This window comes from Heliangelus exortis, chromosome 2, assembly GCF_036169615.1.
Source record: "Heliangelus exortis chromosome 2, bHelExo1.hap1, whole genome shotgun sequence".
Classification (NCBI taxonomy): Eukaryota; Metazoa; Chordata; class Aves; order Apodiformes; family Trochilidae; genus Heliangelus; species Heliangelus exortis.
The window spans coordinates 125,851,342-125,871,014 of NC_092423.1; the positions used below are offsets into that span (position 1 = coordinate 125,851,342).

At 36.8% G+C, this 19,673-nt stretch overlaps 1 protein-coding gene across 1 annotated transcript; it reads left to right on the forward strand.

The window, feature by feature from the left end:
* Positions 1 to 1,400: 1,400 nt before the first annotated feature.
* Positions 1,401 to 14,729, forward strand: DECR1 (2,4-dienoyl-CoA reductase 1). Its single transcript, XM_071737899.1, has 10 exons — positions 1,401 to 1,544; positions 5,017 to 5,219; positions 6,184 to 6,241; positions 6,359 to 6,445; positions 8,158 to 8,305; positions 10,607 to 10,706; positions 11,968 to 12,040; positions 13,899 to 14,045; positions 14,367 to 14,429; positions 14,527 to 14,729. Exons 1-10 carry the CDS (start codon positions 1,479 to 1,481, stop codon positions 14,584 to 14,586), a joined length of 1,005 nt encoding a protein of 334 aa, XP_071594000.1. The 5' UTR covers positions 1,401 to 1,478; the 3' UTR covers positions 14,587 to 14,729.
* The last annotated feature ends 4,944 nt before the right edge of the window (positions 14,730 to 19,673 follow it).

Sequence of the window (19,673 nt, forward strand, 5' to 3'; positions counted from 1 at the left end):
AGCAATGGAAAACCCGTGGAGCTGAAATGATTGTGCTTTTGTAGATCTTATGGTTTTTACTTAATTTTTTCTCTGCAAATATTAGTCTTACAGCTTCTCATGTTACACAACATGTTAAACAACAGTTTAAAAAACAGGTATTTTCTACACTGTAAACCTGACTTACCTTACATAAGAGATCAGATGATTTAATATTTCAGGTAAGCTATTTTTAAACTCTTCCTAAATTTCTAAATCAGCATCATCCAAACCGAAGTAGGACTATAAAGTGGAGTAATAGCCTATTAGGCAGATTTGTTTTCCTTCTAAGATGCTGGCAGTCAACCTTCAATTAAATTTTCAGATGGGGAGACATGAAAATGTTATTGCATTTTTTAAATTTTTCTGCTTCCTAGGCTGGGAGACCACTTTCTTATTCCCAAAAAATAACAAGTCTGGTATAGGAATTGCACCTCATCTATGAAAGCTGATGAAAACATTTTCTGAAATTTTCAGAAAAATAATTTCTGAAACAATTTTTCAGAACAGAAAAACAATTTCTGAATTTTTTAGGTATCTGAAATCGTATCTTCCCCTTCACTTTCATCATGACAAAATAATGATTCTCTCAGAGGTTTGGCACGTTTGTATCTTCCAGTGCACATAAGGTTTGCTTCTCTAGTTTGTTTCCTCTTGTTAGCCTCATTCCAATGAAGGTTTCTAAATTCTGTAATATTTGCTTGAAACATCTCTTAAATTCAAGAGATACTCCCTTTCTCCAATTTTCTTTTGTTTGCTCAGTGATTATGCCTCTTGATACTCAGTGTGTCTTAAATTAACCGATTTGAATGAAATCTTACCATCTAAACCTCAAAGTGGCTTTTTAATACCTTTCAGATATTTGACATTCAACAGTAATGATACTGTGGCAACCACTGCTTGGTGGGGTGGCACTACTGCTCCAATGGCTGTTGGATGGTATGCAGGACAAGTAATTTCAGTTTCTAGATCTTACCGTACCAAGCAACAAGAGCACCAACACTATTTTCCCTAAAATTCGTCCATGGACTTGTTTGACCATTTTTGTACAGGAGGCTCATGACTGTGCCTTCGAATTTTTATTTTGATGCCTCTGAAGTCCCATAGCAGAATGTATTAGGTTTCTCCTAAATTCCTAATTTAAAAGTTGACAGTACAGACGCACTGATACGTTTATTGTCTTTCATCCCGAGTTTTGTCACCTCGCAGATTCATCCCTGTGCTCTCTTTTCCTCAGAATTTGCAAATTTTTCGAATCCGTGGGTTCTCACAGCTATCGTCCTACCTGACATTCCTCACTGCCAGATGAAGCTCTCCAGGCCTCTCTTTCCCCGCCGGCCCGGGCAGCGTAGGTGGGCCGGGCGGTCAGACCTCTTCCCGCCCCGGGGTGGGCTCTGTTCCGCGGCAGGGAGCAGGCGCACGTCCCGCCGCCCGCCCTCACGCACCCTCGGCGGGGGAAGATGGCGGTGGCTGTGCGGCTGGGCCGCCATGGCAGTGCAGCTTTCCGCTTCTCCGGCACCGGGCGGGTAAGGCGCTGCCTGCTGTGGTGGGGCTGGAGGCCGTCGGCGCGGGGCTGCTCCGTGACATCCTCCCCCGGGGCTGCCTGGGTGCCCTTGTCGTGTCAGAGCTCGGGGCGGGTCCCTGCGGGGCAGTGCAGCCCGCCGGATCGAACCCCCCCGGCAGCCTCTCCGGTTCCCTCCCGCAGCCGTGGGGAAAACCCTCTCGCCGTCTCAGTGTCGTAGAGCGGCCCAGGCTTGAGTGGAGCTCCCGCTGCTGGGGTTTGGGGAAACAGCTGGGAAATGCCCCGAGGGCTGGGACACCCCCCCGGTTCTCCCCCGTGCCCGGTGCCACCCGCGCCTTCTCCGCGCTGGAGCCCTGGTTCCTGTGACTGCCGCTGGGTAAATCCCATTTCAGTACTGGGCGGCATCGGTATCGCCCTTTGATCCCAGTGTAGTAAAGTTAGGCAGTGCAGGTAAAGTGGTTGGAATGTTGCCATCCAAGCAGTGCCAGGACTGATCCTTGTGGGTGCTGCTGGAGTACATCTGTAGTGAGTTCTGCACAGACACAGTGTTTCCTTCTTACCAGTGTAAAGTTGGGTGCTTCCAGGAGGGCTTTCTGCAGTAATTTCATGATTCACTCCCACCTCCTGGGGTTGGGTTATTTTACGGTTTGATCAAGCTTTGGGTTTGTTTTTTTAATCCTTGTTCCCTGGCTTCTTTATATCCCTCTTTACACTTGATTTTTAACTTAAAACCTTGGCCTTAAGTGGTGGAATGGTTAAACTGAGCGCATCCTGTCGCGGAAATGCCTAGTGTAAGGTAGTAATGAGATTACACTCTCATGAAAAGATTGCTGAATTATCCCAACTTTACGGGCTGCTTGATATTCCTACAGTACTTAATGAGCCTTGGTGCAGTCTTCCTGCCTGCCCCTTCTGTCACCTGCTTCGTCATCATCTTCCCCCGAGCTGGAGGAAGGCAACTGACACGTTTTCTGGAGAGTTGATCAAGAGGAGTGGGGCTGTTTCCTTCCCTATCAGAACACCCCAGCTGGGAGACTCAAACTGCGTCGGGGCTGCCGGTGTTTACCTCCTCCTTTCATGGGAGGGGGCCAAATGCCGGCGTGATTTACAGCCTGCTGTGAGCTGAAGTTCTCCAGAGGGAGCCCTTCTATCTCTCTGCATACCTGAAGAGAGATGAAATAACTAGGGGACTACTAAGAAAGAACCAAAAGAGAATATTCAAGCATTTGTTTCCTCGATGCTTAGTAGTATTCTGGTGCTCTGAAAATATGCAAATACTATTTTCATTGGGATAATAAAAACAAAACCAAAAAAACAACCAACCAACAAAAACAACAACAAAAAAAAATCAGTATTTTGCAGATACTTGACAGCAGATCTGAGCTGCAGAATTTTGCTGTGTCAGAAAAATATTATGACATTATTCATTAGAACTACTTACATTCCTTAGAACTACCTTTGGCTTATTTTTACCTCTGTGAAAAGTTGTAGCTGAAGAGTCCAAGTTCCAGAAAGAATCTCCAGAGTACATATTTGATGTTAATGCTATAGGACTTGCTTAATTGCTTTACTTTTGTCATAAATCTAGCTTTGTGGTTTTTTGTTTTCTAACAGAAGCTCCAGTAAATTGGCAGTGCAATTCCTTAATTATTATCTCTGGTTTCAACTGTGTTACTCATATGCAAAAATACATTACCACAGAGAAAGATTCACATTTGTTTTCTCAAGCCAGCTTTAAGCTCTGTAAAATCCTCTTCTCTCTGTGTTACAGCTGTGGCATGTATAGATTATTCAGCTACTACTAACATTGTTGTCTAAACTTTGATGTTGAAAATGCAGGTTAGTACATACAGCAGTAAGGTGTAATATTTTTCCTATTTTAAAATAACCTTCTTCATGCCAACCTGTTGAACAATTTCAGGAATTACTTGCAACACCATGCAAGAGTAACCATTCAGCCATTCTTAACATTATATCAGATTTTTTGTATTCAAATAAAGACATTATAGGCTCAAGTGCAAATTACTATTAGAGAAAATAATTATAACTTGTTTTCTTCAAATTTTTTGTAGAAAAAAAATTAAAATAGTCCAGTTTTGTCATACTTCAAAGTTTTGCTACTTCAGGTTGAGGTAATTTTAGTATTTTACATGTTTAGGGATTTCTGAATTTGCAGAGCATTTAATTTAGGGGCTGAGTTTAGTGATTTAGGATTCTAGAAATACCTCCTGTATATTTTTGCTGCAACTTTCTTGGTGGCATCACGAATTTCTGGTTGCATTAAGGAGATACTTTCTTATTAATGTGGATCAGTAGATGCAGCATTGAATTGTCTTCTCTTTTCATGTATGTTTTTAAACATGTACCAACCATGTCTTTTTGCAAGAACCAGTTCATCAAGGCCTCAGTTTCAATACATAGTATTTCTTCTGGGACAGTGTTACACTAGTAACCAAACCTTGCACAATTTTGTTCAGGAGGTGGTCTTGGTTTGCAGAGCTCCCACAGTGGTTGAGGCAGGTCTCATGGAGTTTGATTCCATCCCATTCTTCAGTAGTGAAGAATCAGTCTTGAAGCTACTACTGAATCTTTAGAGTTTGTAAATATATACATGTGTAATCTCAAAGTCACATGGATTTTTAAGGACTAAATTTATATCTGAGTTACAGTACCCATATGAAACTGTGATCCACATCCTGCTAGGAGTTTGTAGCTATTTGGTAGAGAGATAAGTGACATTTATAAGAATAACTAACTTTCAGAATAACAAAAGTCACGGTAAAATCACTTTTTCCAGTAGTTCTCTAGTTGGAACGGAACATCGAGGTCCTGGAGCAGGTCCAAAGGAGGTCAGCTAGGCTGGTGAAGGGACTTGAGCACAGATGCTATGAGGAGAGGCTGAGGGAGCTGGGGCTGTTCAGCCTGGAGAAGAGGAGGCTCAGGGGAGACCTCATCACTCTCTACAACTCCCTGAAAGGAGGTTGTAGCCAGGTGGGGGTTGGTCTCTTTTCCCAGGCAACTCTCAGCAAGACAAGAGGGCACGGTCTCAAGTTGTGCCAGGGGAGGTTTAGGTTGGACATTAGAAAGAATTTCTTTACTGAGAGGGTGATCAAGCATTGGAATGGGCTGCCCCGGGAAGTGGTGGATTCTCCATCCCTGGAGATATTTAAAAAGAGACTGGATGTGGCACTCAGTGCCATGGTCTGGTAACTGCAGCAGTAGTGGATCAAGGGTTGGACTTGATGATCTCTGAGGTCCCTTCCAATCCAGCCAATTCTATGATTCTATGATTCCCTAGTCTAGCATTAATGTAAATGTGAAGGTCCATGTGTTTTAGTACAATGCAATGTAATAATTCTTACATTGCTTGTAATGAGGTGGTTGTGGTTGTTACCTCTGCTGTCGTAACTAAATCTAATCTTGTGTAACAGTCCTGTATACAGAAATGGGGAAAAAAGTAATTTTTTTTTTTCCAGTTTTTCAGCTGTGGGCCAAATGTGCTGCATCAAGACAACAGAGCCCCACAAGCTTCATTCTTTTCACCTGTTCAAAAAGTGATGTTGCCAGCAAATTCCTTTCAAGGGAAAGTGGCCTTTATAACTGGCGGAGGTACTGGGCTTGGCAAAGGGATGACAACAGCTTTGTCCAGTTTAGGTGCCACGTGTGTTATAGCAAGCCGGTAAATATTAACTAATGAAGATGTTTTAGAGCTTTCATTTAGTACTGGGTACTGAATGTATTGGTTTTCTTCTTCATATTGTGTCTTGCTTTCTTCTTATTAACTGGATAAATATATATACTCTGTTTCTGTACATTTTAAAATTATGTCGTATTGCAAATACCAGAAATCTGCAGATTTATTTGCAGATGTCCTATGCTATAACCAGCACTAGGAAAAAAGAAACTAAATGTATTTCCTGAAATGCATCAGCAAAATAAACAACCCTGACTATTAGATGTAAATTCAAATAAAGCCTAAAACTGGACAAAAAAATGAAATGGCCATTACTAAAATATTCAAATTATTGCAGACATTCTTCATACAGTTTTGATCTGCACTAAAGAATTAAAGCCATTTCTCTTAACTCTTATGACTTTAAAAACACACCTGATTTTCCTTTAGTTGTCTTTCTAGAGTTCTCATAACTAGTACTGTGGTAAAGACTAGAAAAACAGTCTCATTTTTAATCAAAATAAACAAAAATTATGTGACATTCATCTAGACAGTGGTTGGGATATTTAGTCAGAATACAGTCCCTTCTAAAGTACTGGTAGAGTAGTAGCCAAAACTAAGTTTGCTATGATTATGTACTCAGAATGAAAATATTTTTTCTACCTTTTCATATTTGATCATCTCTTCCTGTAGTCACTTCTGAGTTGCTTTGAAGTAGCACTAACCAAAAGTTACTTCAAGTTTTCTTTCAGCAAGTTAGTAACTAAATGGTAGTTTTTATATTAAAGCTCAGTTTTCATGAAAATCAGCAACATGCACATGTGCATACACACATATTAAGTTTTAGCTCATATTTGCTTAGAAAGAAAAATCTGGTTTTATTTAATCTGGTTTTATTTAATCTGATTTTATTTATATTAATCTGGTTACATTTAATTGAAATGTAGGGGTGTTGTGTACTTACTTCTAGGAAGCTTGATGTTTTGAAAGGAACAGCAGAAGAAATTTCTTCTAAAACAGGAAATAAGGTAAGCTATACTTTAAATGGTTATAGGATTTTTATACATTTATGTGCTTCTGGAGTCTTGTTTAATTTGCGTGATGCACTTTTGAAGTATTACAGCTGCTTCTTCATTATTATATAGGTTCATGCCATCCAGTGTGATGTCAGAGATCCAGTTTCAGTTAAGAATGCTGTTGCTGAAACAATCCAAGTGGCAGGACATCCTGATGTAAGTGGTCTAGGGAAAGGAAAGAACTTCAGTCTTCATTACTGAAAATACTTTGCATAGTAGGTATGAAGAAAATAACTGATAGAAAGTTAATGGAATTTGAAGAGACACTAGCCAAAAGTGGCAGTAGTTCAAGGTAAGCTGATATTTACAGTTAGACTGGTTACTGTATTCCTGTGGTTCTTAAAATACTTAGTTGCCAAATAGACAAAATGTTGTTGTCCTCACTGCAAGAACTATAATTTTTTTGTACACAGTGGGATAATTATAATGGAATACTTTGAATTAATTAAGTTAACAGAATATTGCTTTTAAATCTTCCTGAAAAGGTGAGTTACCTGTGTTGGTACCATGTTACATCTGCTGCTTATTAATAGAATGTCTTACTGGAAGTAATCATAAACATCTTCTTTGGTTCTTGCTTAGAATATTGAAATACACAAAGAAAGTTTCAGCTTGAAAACTTAAGTTCTAATAAAACCAAGAAAAAATCTTTGGTCAAGCAAAGTATCTGTTTTTTAATAGGACCTTTAACATCAGGCTGTGGTCTGGTGGAGTCTGAACAATGATAGGCACCAAACCCTGATTTGATCATTAGAGAGACAACCTGGATTCTAAGCAACACAAAGCAGTGATTCTGTTCTCATGGATTCTTTTGGCAGTTGTATGTATCTGCATACCTCGAAAATGGTATCATGCAGTTCACTGGTTTCATTACTGTGTCTTTGCCATTTTAATTCAGTGATTCCATTAACCTGCTCAGTATCTTGAGGTGCTTGGATTTTGTTTTCTTCAGACTGTAGGGAGGCCTTTAAACTGTGTTTGCCATCTCTATGTATAAGTTGCAGCTGGTTTATTTTGTTTTATATTCATGCAGTATCTGCTGTGCTGTGTTTTGCTATTGAAAGGTCTAGTGTCTTAATTGAGCCCAGAAGTTCTTCAGAACAAAAATTGTTTTCTGTCCATACTTACACAAACCTAGGTGCCACTCCACAGGTAGTACACCATTTTGTTGCTTCAATATTGTATATTATTAAAAACCCAAGATCTAGCCACATAAGTCTTGGTTTAAAAAATGCTTATGTGATGTGTAGTCTCCTAAAAAAATACATCTGATTGCTAGATTAAAGGGCTGAGCAGATGAGATATTGGAAGTATTCTCTGCCTAATTATTGATGGTAGAAAGACTAATAAGTGAAAGGTCTGTGCAAAAGAAAAGTTTGCTTGCAGTTCACTAAATCATAACACTGTCTTTGTCACGACTGATTAGACTTCCTGTTACGCAATAGTCAGCTAATCCAGATTTAAATCATCAGATTACATGAAATTCATTTGCTTTTATTCTCTTGAATCCATTAAGCTAAATATGATATTTGACCTTGGAACTTTGTAGGGACAAACTTATGAGGCACCTGAGATAATATGGAAAAATAGTGACTTACTTAAGTCACCCTCTACATTTAGACTCCCTCAGTACTAGATCAGTAACTACAGCAGTGTGGAAATGCAGCTCGTTTTCTGTTATGATTTATAAAGTGTTAGAATTGCTGATGGGTTATTTCTCTCTCTTGCCATTTCCATCCCATTCCCCCCACCCCATGTGATGGTATTTTTACTTTTCTGCCTGAAAACACTAAAAAGTTTCTTGCAAATACCTGGCTTCTCTCTTAGGAAGAATTGGGTTTAGTTAGGTTTTTCTTCCTGTATTTCAGGTTGTCATAAACAACGCAGCTGGAAACTTTATTTCCCCCTCTGAGCGACTTTCTGTTAATGCATGGAAAACAATAACTGATATTGTGCTTAATGGTACTGCTTTTGTAACTCTGGAGATTGGAAAGGAGCTCATTAAAGTTCAAAAAGGTATCTTAAGTTTAAGATAAATGGCAACTGAGCCCATACTGTGATGCAAAATTTTTTACTCACTTTCCTTGCCTTACTATTATTATGGCTAGCTTTGAGAGTTTGAAAAGAAACACAATTTTTAACTCTATCTTTCCTAGAAAGAAACTTTTTTTTTTTCCTTGAGTAAAGCCATACTTAAATATGACACAGTAGAACTGAATAGCAATTACTTCATTGTAGAATCTGCCCTTAAAATTGGACCCAGAGGCCATGAGATTGAATATAAAAATCTGATTACAGTTTGTACTGATTGTAAGACATTTTAAAAAATATAAAAAATATGGCTTTGTTTAAAATATGCTATTACTTCACTTGAGGCTTTTGAATCTATGCTGGTTTCATTGAGCAATCGAACATGTATTTACTTAAATGAACAGCAAGTCAGGATGTCATTTTTAATTTTCCTCCTACACTTAAATAAAATTCACAGTTGTGGTGTTTGACTAATAGTGCTATAGAATTTTACCTTTGAGATAATCAGAGAAAAAGTTTAGAAATTGAAATCAGCATTTGGGTTTCTTTTTTGCAGGTGTAATTCTTCATTCTAGACTATGTAGGAGTTTAATCAAAATATTTTGGCTTTATTTTAACAATATGGTAATTCTTTGATACACTATTTAGCCAAAGACTTATTTTACCAGATTGTTGTCTTTAAAAGAAAGATATTCCCTTATGTGCTATATGATATATTATATCCAAAGAAATGCTTTCATTTTACATTCTTCTAGTTCTGCATTGAAAAACATTGAGCTTAATTTTTTAAATCAGAATTATCTCAAATAGCATTTTAAAGTGGTGTGGTATGTTACGGTTTTGATCGGTGCATCCTTTAAATGTGTAGCATGACCTACATTAAACCTAGTCTAGTAAATAGGAAAAGTACTCTGCTTTAAGACTGTTGGTACTAGTATTTGAAAGGGATTTGTAATCTGTTAGTGCATTATTTATTACGTGCTAAAGGTTTATAAAATAAGATGAATTAATTTGCTACATATTGTAATTTTTATGAATAAAGCCTTAGGAAATAAAAATGGTTTATGAACTGAAGTCTACTTCAGAGGTGTAAATTTACCAGTGGTGCTTCTGTGTTACATTTACCCAGCTCACCTCTATTTAACCTCTACTGAAAAATTTCTATGTTTTAATTCTGTGAAATCCGTAATTAACAATAACAATCAGCTCTAGATAACTTCACACTAGTTCTGTGGGTTTTGCCTGTGTTTATTTTTCTTTTTGAAGTCTCTAACTGCAGACTACTTTTTTAAAAACAAGGTTCATTGTTTCTGGATATCTGCTGGCCTTTCTGTCAGTGCTTGTTTATGGTTCTCTTTAGTTTCTCTTGTGTAACATTACTGTAATTTTGAGCTGAGTCTCTGCTTCATCATCAAGAACATTATATCTCTAAGATACATTGTTTCAGAAAGATCCCTTAGGTAGCTCTTCTAATTAAATTATTTTTAAAGTACAGTATGTAGAACAGTTATTTTAGTTACTGTGGCGTAAGTAGGGAACCGTTGTCCTTTGTCCTCCATTTCCCAGTTACAGTAAGTTCATACCATATCATAAAATAGTTTGGGTTAGAGGGGACCTTACAGGTCATATAGTTCCAACCCCCCTGCCACGGGCAGGGACACCTGACACTGGAATAGGCTGCTCAAAGACCCCCACCCAGTGTGGCCTTGAACACTTCCAGGGAGGGGACATCCACAGCTTCCCTGGGCAACCTGTGCCAGTGTCTCACCACCCTTATAACGAAGAATTTTTTCCTAATGTCTAGCCTTAAATCTACCTCTTCCACTTTAAAGCCATATACAGCCTTCTTTAAAGGAAAGGTGCAAAAGTTACAGTTGTTAATTCTAATTTATTTAATTTTTTTTTTTAAATTTTTTTTTGAGTCAGGAATTAATAAAATTAGGGTAAATTACCTGTTCAGTGACTACTAGGCTGGGGCAGCTTCTAAGACTGCAAGATCTTGTGCTTTCACTCAGCTAGACAGATTTGCACATTATCTTTTGGAGCCTAATTAGGAGTCATTTACACTTAATGGAGCAACTCAACGTTCACGGAAAAGAGGGAACTGAATTTAAAAGGTTGGAAAGCAAAGCTTGTAACTATTTTGAAAAAAAAATCTTTTCAAATTATCTTTGCAAGCTCCTGTACCACTGAGGCTGCTTTGTACCATAAGTTCAGAATTTGATCTTTGTGCAGTTTTGTGTTGGTTTGGTGTGGGTTTTTAAAAAATGTTTTTGCACCTTCCAGGAGCAGCATTCCTTGCTATTACAACAATTTATGCAGAAAGCGGTTCAGGATTTGTGTTGCCAAGTGCCTCTGCCAAAGCTGGTGTAGAAGCAATGTGCAAGTGAGTAATAAAGCACAATGTTTTTTCTGCTTTTTTTCCCTGCTTTTCACATCCTTGAGATAGGGTAATTGGGCTATAAAAATGAAGCTAGTTGGTATAGTTCTCCTGTTCCATTATATCATAAAGAGCCTTCGAGCCTCCAATATCTTGGCAAGAAAAAAGTATGCTGATAGCTTTTTACAGAAGGAAGTATTAAGTGTTATTATTGTGATGATTTCTATCACAAGAATAAGGACAAATGGAACTACTTTTGGCAATAGCAAGTTCTGAAGTTTCAATTGCAGAGTTTCAATGCTCAGGTTCTCTTGCATTCTTACAGACGAGCCATCATTTCAAGACAGTTACTAGGAGAACTGTTGGAGGTCTATGGTGACTTTCTCTTTCTTTTGTCTCAGGAAAAAGATATGCTTGTATTTGGGTGGAGTATTCTTTTGCTATATACCTGTCTAATTTCATAATGAACATGCTTCCTATCAGTATTTTAAATTAAGTCTGCAGTTACATTTAATTCAGAACAGTATTGTGGAATATCCATGTTACTCAGTAAACAAAAGGATTTCTACCATTATTAGCTATGGGACAGTCCTTAATAGCCAATAGATCTTTCTCTGCAGAAGAAATTGAATAGTTTGGAAGCCTTTTAGTAAGTAGAAGCCTCTTATCCTAAAAAATTGAGGGAATGAGCGATGGTCTTGATTTCTGTTCTTTGGAGCTGCAGCTGAAGTGTGTACTCCCCAAAGACTTCATGACCCAGCTAATTCATTCACTGTATCTCTACCTGAAGTACTGCTTATGCAGAGAAAATGTTGCCATAAAGCAAAAATTATTCAGCTGGTCCCATTTTAGAATGTAACTTCTCTGTTATTTCAAAACATCAAATGAGACCTATGTTGAAAATGTTAGAAATGTGTATTTGTGATAGTCTGAATTACCAGAGAAAGATGGTGGCCTAACAATTGTATGTTGAGGCATTTAAGTGCAAAAATCACCTGTATAGTTTGTGAGGTAGAAGGAATTGCTCCTGAATCTATCTTTATCTATGATGCATCTATTAATTCAGTATTTCTGATTGTGAATGTGATGTTTTTTTCTTCTCTGAAGTGTTTTTAAGAACAAAAAATCCCAAAACCCTTAAGTAGAAATGCTTATTTCAGTAAAATTCTAGTATTTACACATTTGATTCAATTGTGCCTTTTTTTTCTGAATAGGATTATTAAACACTGTGTTTAAAATATTGATGCATTATATTAATGAATTTTAGGTCTCTTGCGGCTGAATGGGGTAAATATGGCATGAGATTCAATGTGATTCAACCAGGTCCAATAAAAACAAAGGTACACAGCATGAAAACCCTTTTTTTAGTGTTGCAAAGAAATAATATATTAAAATATTTAATGTTAGTTCTTATCAACTGTACGTAACACTTGTTGGACTAAAAGTGCCTATTTCTGCCTGGTCTCCTAGTTTTTGAACAAAATATCTCATCAGTTCCAACATTTCAGAATCTGTTTAGGTATATGAGAACAGAATCTCACTAGTTTTGTTGAAATTCACAAAACTAGAAAGAGAAAAAGCAGCAAAGAAATGTGAATCTTTGATATGACTGAAAAGGAGGACTGGACCACCTGAAACAGGAAGAAATAAGAAAGCAGTCCAGCAGGATGAGAGAGGAGAATCAGTTTCACATTGAATCAAAATATTAAAATTGTGAACAGTTACAGCTAACAATGGTCTACTACATGTAAAATGTTTCACAGTGGGTTTGCTGTTGTTTTGAGGTTAGGAGTTCAGAGCTTCTTTTTTAATTTTTTTTTTTCTTCTGGTCAACAGCAGGTGCTACACTGAAGCAACTCACTTTTACCTTTTTTGACTATGTAAAAAAAAAAAAAAAAAAAAAGTGGCAGTACCAGCAGGGTTATAAGAACACTGAAACATTACAGGATCAGACTGCAAGTCTTCCAGGCCTTTTATCTTGTGGATTTTCAGGCAAGAGTAGAAACAAAACATCTTATGATGTTTGGTTTTTTTTTATATCTCCAGGCCTTTAGTAGTCTGTGGCACAGGGAGTTTGATATCATTGTTATCTCTTCATATTGTAATCATCTTGATGGACTTTTGTCTTCCATTAGTCTGTCCTGTTCCTGTTTTAATTGATATCAATTTTTGATATCCATTATATCATGTGGCTACCTTGGTTTGATTTGTAGCTTCTCATAATTTTTGGCAAGTTAACTGTTTTCAATGTCAATATTGCTACATTCCATTAATCTTTCTGATTTAAACTAACAGCATGTATCCCACTTAGGGTAATTACTGTTTTTTAATAAAATATTTAATTTGTCATACTGTTTCCAAGTTACAATATCCCTCAAAGCATGAAAAGGCAGACCAGCTTTACTTTAAACACTGTGTTGCAATCCTAGAGGCTAAAGACTTCATGTCTTTAAAAAATTCTGTTCTAAGTTGTGGTAGAAAAAGGAAAGAGTACAAGCTTATAAACTGGCATTTAAAAGCATGGCAATAAGATACTTAAATAGTATACACAGTTACATAAATTACAGTGTGCTTTAACTCTTACTACTTCATAATGTTAATGTAAATGTTACTAATTCTTTTCTGATTTTGCCTGAGGATACTGTTTCCTTGTGGAGGAACCAGGAAGAAAAAAAAAAAACCTTTTCTTTTTCTCATGCCATCATAAGCTATTCAAATACCAAAACTTCCAGTGACTTAGTTCAGTCCTAGCTGTTGGTGCATTTTAATCGAACTTGATCTTTATTGATTTATTTATTTTTCAGGTTAGCTTTCTTTGTGCCATGTATAATTTTTCTGTTGCTTTCCTGCTTCTATTTTCCTTGTTCCTCTCAACTGACCCTGCAGCAATTTTCAGTCTTGCTTATTTGCTCAGATGTTTGTCAAGGGTGTTTGGGAAGCAAAGTTATTAACTCCTTTTGGTTTTTTTCATAGGTAGATGGTGGGTGACTTTCCCAAACATGTTAAATTCCAGTTTATCACCCTCAGCAGGTGTCAATCAGTGTAACAGGAATAAATACTCTTTTCTGCTCTCTACTTCTTTTTCATCCTGCTGACAAATGTTAATCTCTTGTATTACTTATGCAGAGTCAATCTTACTAGGTTTTAATTTCTGGTATATTTAATTTTTTTTCCCCTAATATTTTTCTTAAATCTCAGGGTGCTTTTAGCCGCCTTGACCCAACAGGTGCATTTGAGAAGAAAATTATTGAGAGGATTCCTTGTGGCCGTCTGGGAACTGTAGAAGAAATTTCAAATCTTGCTGCCTATTTCTGTAGTGACTATGCAAGCTGGGTTAATGGAGCAGTGAGTTTTGGCTAATCTTATTTATACAATTAACTTTATGGTATGGTGGTCTGAGCTTTGCTGTTACTTTTTGAAGACCTGATTTCAGAAATGAAACAAAAACTGTTACCTGTGAATTATTTACAAGCATCATTACCCTTTTAATTTTGATGCATGGTAGTTAGTACCCTTAAAAAGAACTTTTTAAATTTATTGAAATACATTATTTTGGACATTGAGTTTTCTGGATGCAAATAAATAAAAAGTACTTAAACAGTACCTAGCAAGGAAATGCTACAGAAAACATGCTATTATTAAATCCACTGCTGGTGTTTTTTCTAGGTTATTAGAATGGATGGTGGAGAATACGTTTCTATGGCAGGAGAATTCAATGATTTGAAGAAGGTATTAAACTACTTGCTTGCTATTTTCCATTCAAACAAATACTTAGATGTGTAATCATTGCATGGAATGCTAACAAAACACTCTTCTCTTTTATTAGGTTACCAAAGAGCAGTGGGATATGATGGAAGCAATGATTAGAAAAACAAAAGGCTCCTAAAGTAGGTGTCTCTGTGGTGGAGATCTTTGGAAATGAACCACTACTTTTTCATGAATATTTAGAAATAACCAACGGAGAACTAGCCTTTAAACTACTTCTTATGCTGATTTCAATAAAATATTTTGAAATTGCTATATTTCAAATATAGTGTGTGTGCTTTTCTTGTCTACAATGTAATTTTTTGTCAATAGTGAGCAGAAGTTCTTCACTAAAATGTTAATGTTCTTTATATTATGTCTTATATATCCACAATGTGGTTTACATTTGCTTTTCAAGTTTAAGAGCATTTTTTTTGTTTGTTTCTCAGATACATCTCATAATATTGTAATTCCAGTAGCTTTTCAAAACTGTCATAGCTGAGTGTAATTTTTAATCTGAGGAAAAACTTAGAAATTAAGCCTAATAGTAGTCCTTACCTTGCAAATAATGCCTTTTCAAGTTACCAGGCCTACATATGCTGACATAGGATTTATCTCCTGTGGTTACTTGCAGAACCTTGAAAAACATAACCATCTTGGTCTTATCTTTTGCTGACATTTCCAGTCTTTTAATTAACTTACGCTGAACTTTAAAAATGACATTTAAGGACGAGCAGCGCCTTCCGAAGGAGCTTGGTTTTTGTCATGGTTAACTTAATGTTTTTGAAAATGAGAAGCTAAAAATCATTTGCTGTTAATGTGCCACTAGGGGAGTGTCTCTGTGAAAATGGATTTACTTAAAACTAGTAAAGGACATCATTAAATGGGGCCTGAAAGCATTGAAACCTCAGATACAGAGAAATCCTTAGGCTTCATTTGCATTCACAAATTGGTGCTAAAGTGTTAAGATGGCATTATTCAAAGATGTGTTTGTGAGCTGTGGTATGATGAAGTATTTCTCTGTGGTATTTAGTAGGGTATCTTCTAGAGATGGACTATCAATAAAATCAAGTTCCTGCTGGTCTCTCGCATCCCTGGGTGTGTTTGGCTTAAAAACTACAGGAAAGTTTGTCACATGGTGGAAGTATTCAGCTGGGATGGAAGATAACCATGTGCAGTCTCCAACAGTATCACAGACTTCATGTGACCTTAGAGTATTTCTTCTGCATCTGAACAGCAGGGCAGGTTCTCTTTGCACCATTCCCTCAGGAACTGGTAATCTGAAGCAGGAAGACTGGCATATTCCTGACTCACAAGACATAGATCCTGACTGGGACACGTGGAAAAGATAAAAAGACACATTCCCAGTCTCAACATTAAACTGGGATCAAGTCTGTACTTGGCTTTTGGGCTAGGACATGCTGCTTGCTGCCACAATCTCTTAATCTCTTAATCCATCTCTCTGCATATGAAATAATAGGAATAATGCTTTTTTTTTTTTTTTAATATAACAGTTTTTTTTAAGAATTCTACCTACTAATTAATGTATTTCTTTAGGCAATGAAAGCTTTTTTTTTTTTTTTTTTTTTTTTTTGAGGGGGGGCGGGATAGGAAAGAGGAATAAGTCTAGCCCACTACAATTTTTTTTTTCCAAGTGTTTCCACAATAGAATGAATCAATCTATCATAGAATGTCTTAGGTTAGGTTACTTAGAGATCATCTAGTAATAATAGGTACTGCAGTGCTTAGGGGTAATGCCTACTGACATAATAAATGCCAGAAATCCATTATGTGGCTTTAAACACACAGATGCACTGTTCTTTGGTTCAACCACTATTACACTGCTTTTCCTGTGTATGTCCTTTGTTTAGATAGTAAACTTTTCAGAGCTCTGTTCAGAACTGTTTCTCTTCCACATCAAAAAGCAGTGAATTTCTATGCAAAAGCACTTAAAATAATTTCAAGGGATTTCAGACTTTACAATGAATACTGCCTCTTGACCTAAAATAAAAAAAAAAAATACCCTTGCTTTTCTTTCTTTGCTTTACTTTTCAGATCTGGAGATTTAGGAAGGACTCAATTTAATTCATAGAGAACATTTCAGAGATTGGAGCTCTTTTCTGAACCATCAGCAATTACTGGAACGTGACCTTTAAGGGTTGGGATTTTTTGCTTTATTTGATACAGTCAGAATATTGAAGGGAGGCCTCTCAAAGTCTTTTTTATAAATAGGTGTTGGGTATTTATTTATTCAATAACAGAACTTGTATCACTTGCAGAAACAGGTATTGCTTTTGAAACATCTTTACCCATTTACTGTCTATAGCTAAATGAATTATTAAATGTAAAGTGACAACAAAACATTTTTAAAACCTGTGTTTGTTATTCAGCATATTCATATGTCCTGGAAGCAGAAAGCACATTTTAAATTTAAACGAACACCTATAATAAAAATCTATTTTATCTTACCTATACCAATGACATCCTTTTCAAACTATGAAAGTTTCAAACAATGGTTGCTTTCATATTCTGAACATTCTTGACAAGATGTATACCGCTTTTAGGAATGGAATGTTTTTAAAACTTACATGCTACTGGATGGCTTATATAATATATAATAAAATATATTTATATATAATGCAGTTCCAAATAATAGACTTAATTTTAAATGAAAATACTTAACTCTGATGTGGCTATCCACTTTTGCAGAAGAGTGGAATAGTTTGGCTTGGATTAATTTCCTTCATTAAAAGTTAGATTTGTTAGGTAAAGGAGAGGAATATTACTATGAAGAGATTAATCTTGAACATTTTAAGTCTGTGTTTAGATACAACTGGATTTCTTGTTACTAAAAGGAGCAACATGGAAAAGTACAAGAGAAAGTAGCTTACCTAACCCAGACCATATCTGGCCTGGAAATCCCAAAATAACCTATAACTAAATGCCCATGAAGAAGAGACTCTCCTGAAAGAGGCATAAAATATCCCTAGGTCCCAAGAGGTGCCCAATCTATAAGCATGCTTTGCATCTACATAAAGCAAAGTTGTCACAGCTACTTCATTCCAAATGTAGCAAAAATGGTAGGAGATTGTGTCTCTGTTAAGCACACTGAGGTAATTATTCTGACATTGTTACCTCAGATTGTCAGGGAGCCACCCTGGGAAGGGGAGCATGAAGAAGCTTTTGCTTTCCATCATAATTTTATGGATATGACACTGGAGGAACAAGAAAGTGGGGGAATGAGTCAGAAAAGATGATTGTATACACTGGAGACTGCAAAAGGAGTTGGTAGGGTTGCAGAGGCAGTTTTAATTTTCATAGATCACATGGAAAATGTTCCTGGAATCCAATTACCTTTTTTTTAAATTACTTCTGCATGACCCATTAGTCAAAGGTGTTACCAATTCTACGAACTCAACTTCAGGACACTCACAAAGGAGGATTTGTTCTTGGTTTTCCACTTCAAAGTAGGTCTTGTCTGCTTGATTAAGTCTTGAAATTGCCCTTTTTGTTGCAGTTGATGATTTACTGTCTTTTTATCTATTAACATTTCTTAGATCAATTCTGCGCTGTAAAATGTGTATTATAGTAGAGGCTTATAACCAAGTTATAAAAATCATTTCAGGTTGCAAATGAGAGAGATCAGTTTTATTACCCTTTCACTGTGATAACAGAACTGTTGTCAATCTTTGCTTCTCCTATTTCTGGGAATTCCCTCTTGAATATTTCAGTCACCACTGGGAATATTCCTATTACCTAACTATTCAATAATCTGCTTTACAAGCAGGAGATGGTGTGATTTGAGGGGACTGTGGTTTCCTACATGTCCATGCTGGCTTCCAAGTTTATTGGCACATGAACTGCTCATTTGTCTGTAGTTTTTTTCTCATGCTGATAACCTGGAAGTAAAGAGACTGAATGGCAAGGAAATTTATACCTTTATCTAACTCTGTCTTGCGTTGTAGCTGCTAAATACGTAACCCCACTTTAACTGACATAAAACCTAGTCTTTCTTTTCATAGTTTAATATGCAGTAAAAGAAAATGATCTTTGGGATTTCAGTGTGTTGACCTGCTTTTAGCTGATGCAGAACAAGTTCAGAGGGGTTTGGAGATGCTCAGCATTTCAGGAAATCAGGCCACAGAGATTTGGATGCCTAAATACAGCTTCTGAGCCTCCTCATAGACACAAGTAGGTGTGCATTTCAGCATGCCATCTAGAATCATGATTATGATGAGGGCTTAGTATAAATGCACAAGATGCCAAATGAAAATTAATCAGAAAAAGCAAACATCTCATGAAACAAAGACTTAATCCCAGTTTAAGCAGAGTTTAGCAGCAGCATGCGAGCATTTTGTGAAACTAGGTTCATTTTACCTAAAAGCGCTGCTGGCTGTCAGCGCCCTGATCTGTATTTGACATATGTACATTGAAGATGCTCTTCTGAAATTTCTTAAGCTTGTGAGAGTAATCTTTACAAAGATGCATAACTAAGTTGTAAATGGGGGATTAGACTGCTGCTGTGATACCCTGGATGAACAGTTCCAGGATAGAACAGTGCAGCAGTGAACAGAAGCCAAATTGCTCCTTTCAGGGCCCGTGCTTGATGTTGATTTAATCATTGGTGAAAATTGTGTGATAATCTCCATAATGGGGTGTGGTTTGTATCATAGCTGCCAGGGGGGTCTTGTGAGTGACCTGCGATGAGGCCCCTGGGGTGTACTTTTGGGCTTCTGGGCACAGCCAGAAGCAGGCACTCACTCAGCCTCCCCTGGTACTGATAAGGGTTTATGTCATATCAGCAAACACTGCATTTCTGATACCTAAGATTTTTGAAGGGCCTAATAGTTACTGCCTTGTTTGGTTTTTTGCTTTTTTTTTTTTGTTTGTTTGTTGGTTTGGTTTGGTTTGGTTTTTTTTTTTTTTGCTTGGTTTGGTTTGGGTTTTGTTTGGGTTTTTTTGTTTTTTGTTTTTTTGTTGCACGTGTGTGGTTATTTAGTACTACTAATAGTAAAAGATTTGTATTTTAAATTAATAGAAAATCACCTTCTTTATTTGAATACCACATACTGTGTTAAACTTTAATCTGTACGTACTTATACGGGAAGGGGCTACCATTTTTTACAGCATACTTGTTTGTAATCTGTAAGGTTTGGAGCATTTCACAGCTTGAGTGCTTATTTGCATATTTTTAGACAGTAAAATTATTAGCTCGAGTGAAACGTATTT

What these genes read in the sequence shown, in the direction of transcription:
- DECR1 (XM_071737899.1), top strand. Translation starts at nt 1,479, where the DNA reads ATGGCGGTGGCTGTGCGGCTGGGCCGCCATGGCAGTGCAGCTTTCCGC. An exon ending in GCTCATTAAAGTTCAAAAAG is followed by an intron (nt 8,306 to 10,606) that starts GTATCTTAAGTT and finishes TGCACCTTCCAG; the next exon opens with GAGCAGCATTCCTTGCTATT. An exon ending in CAGGTCCAATAAAAACAAAG is followed by an intron (nt 12,041 to 13,898) that starts GTACACAGCATG and finishes CTTAAATCTCAG; the next exon opens with GGTGCTTTTAGCCGCCTTGA.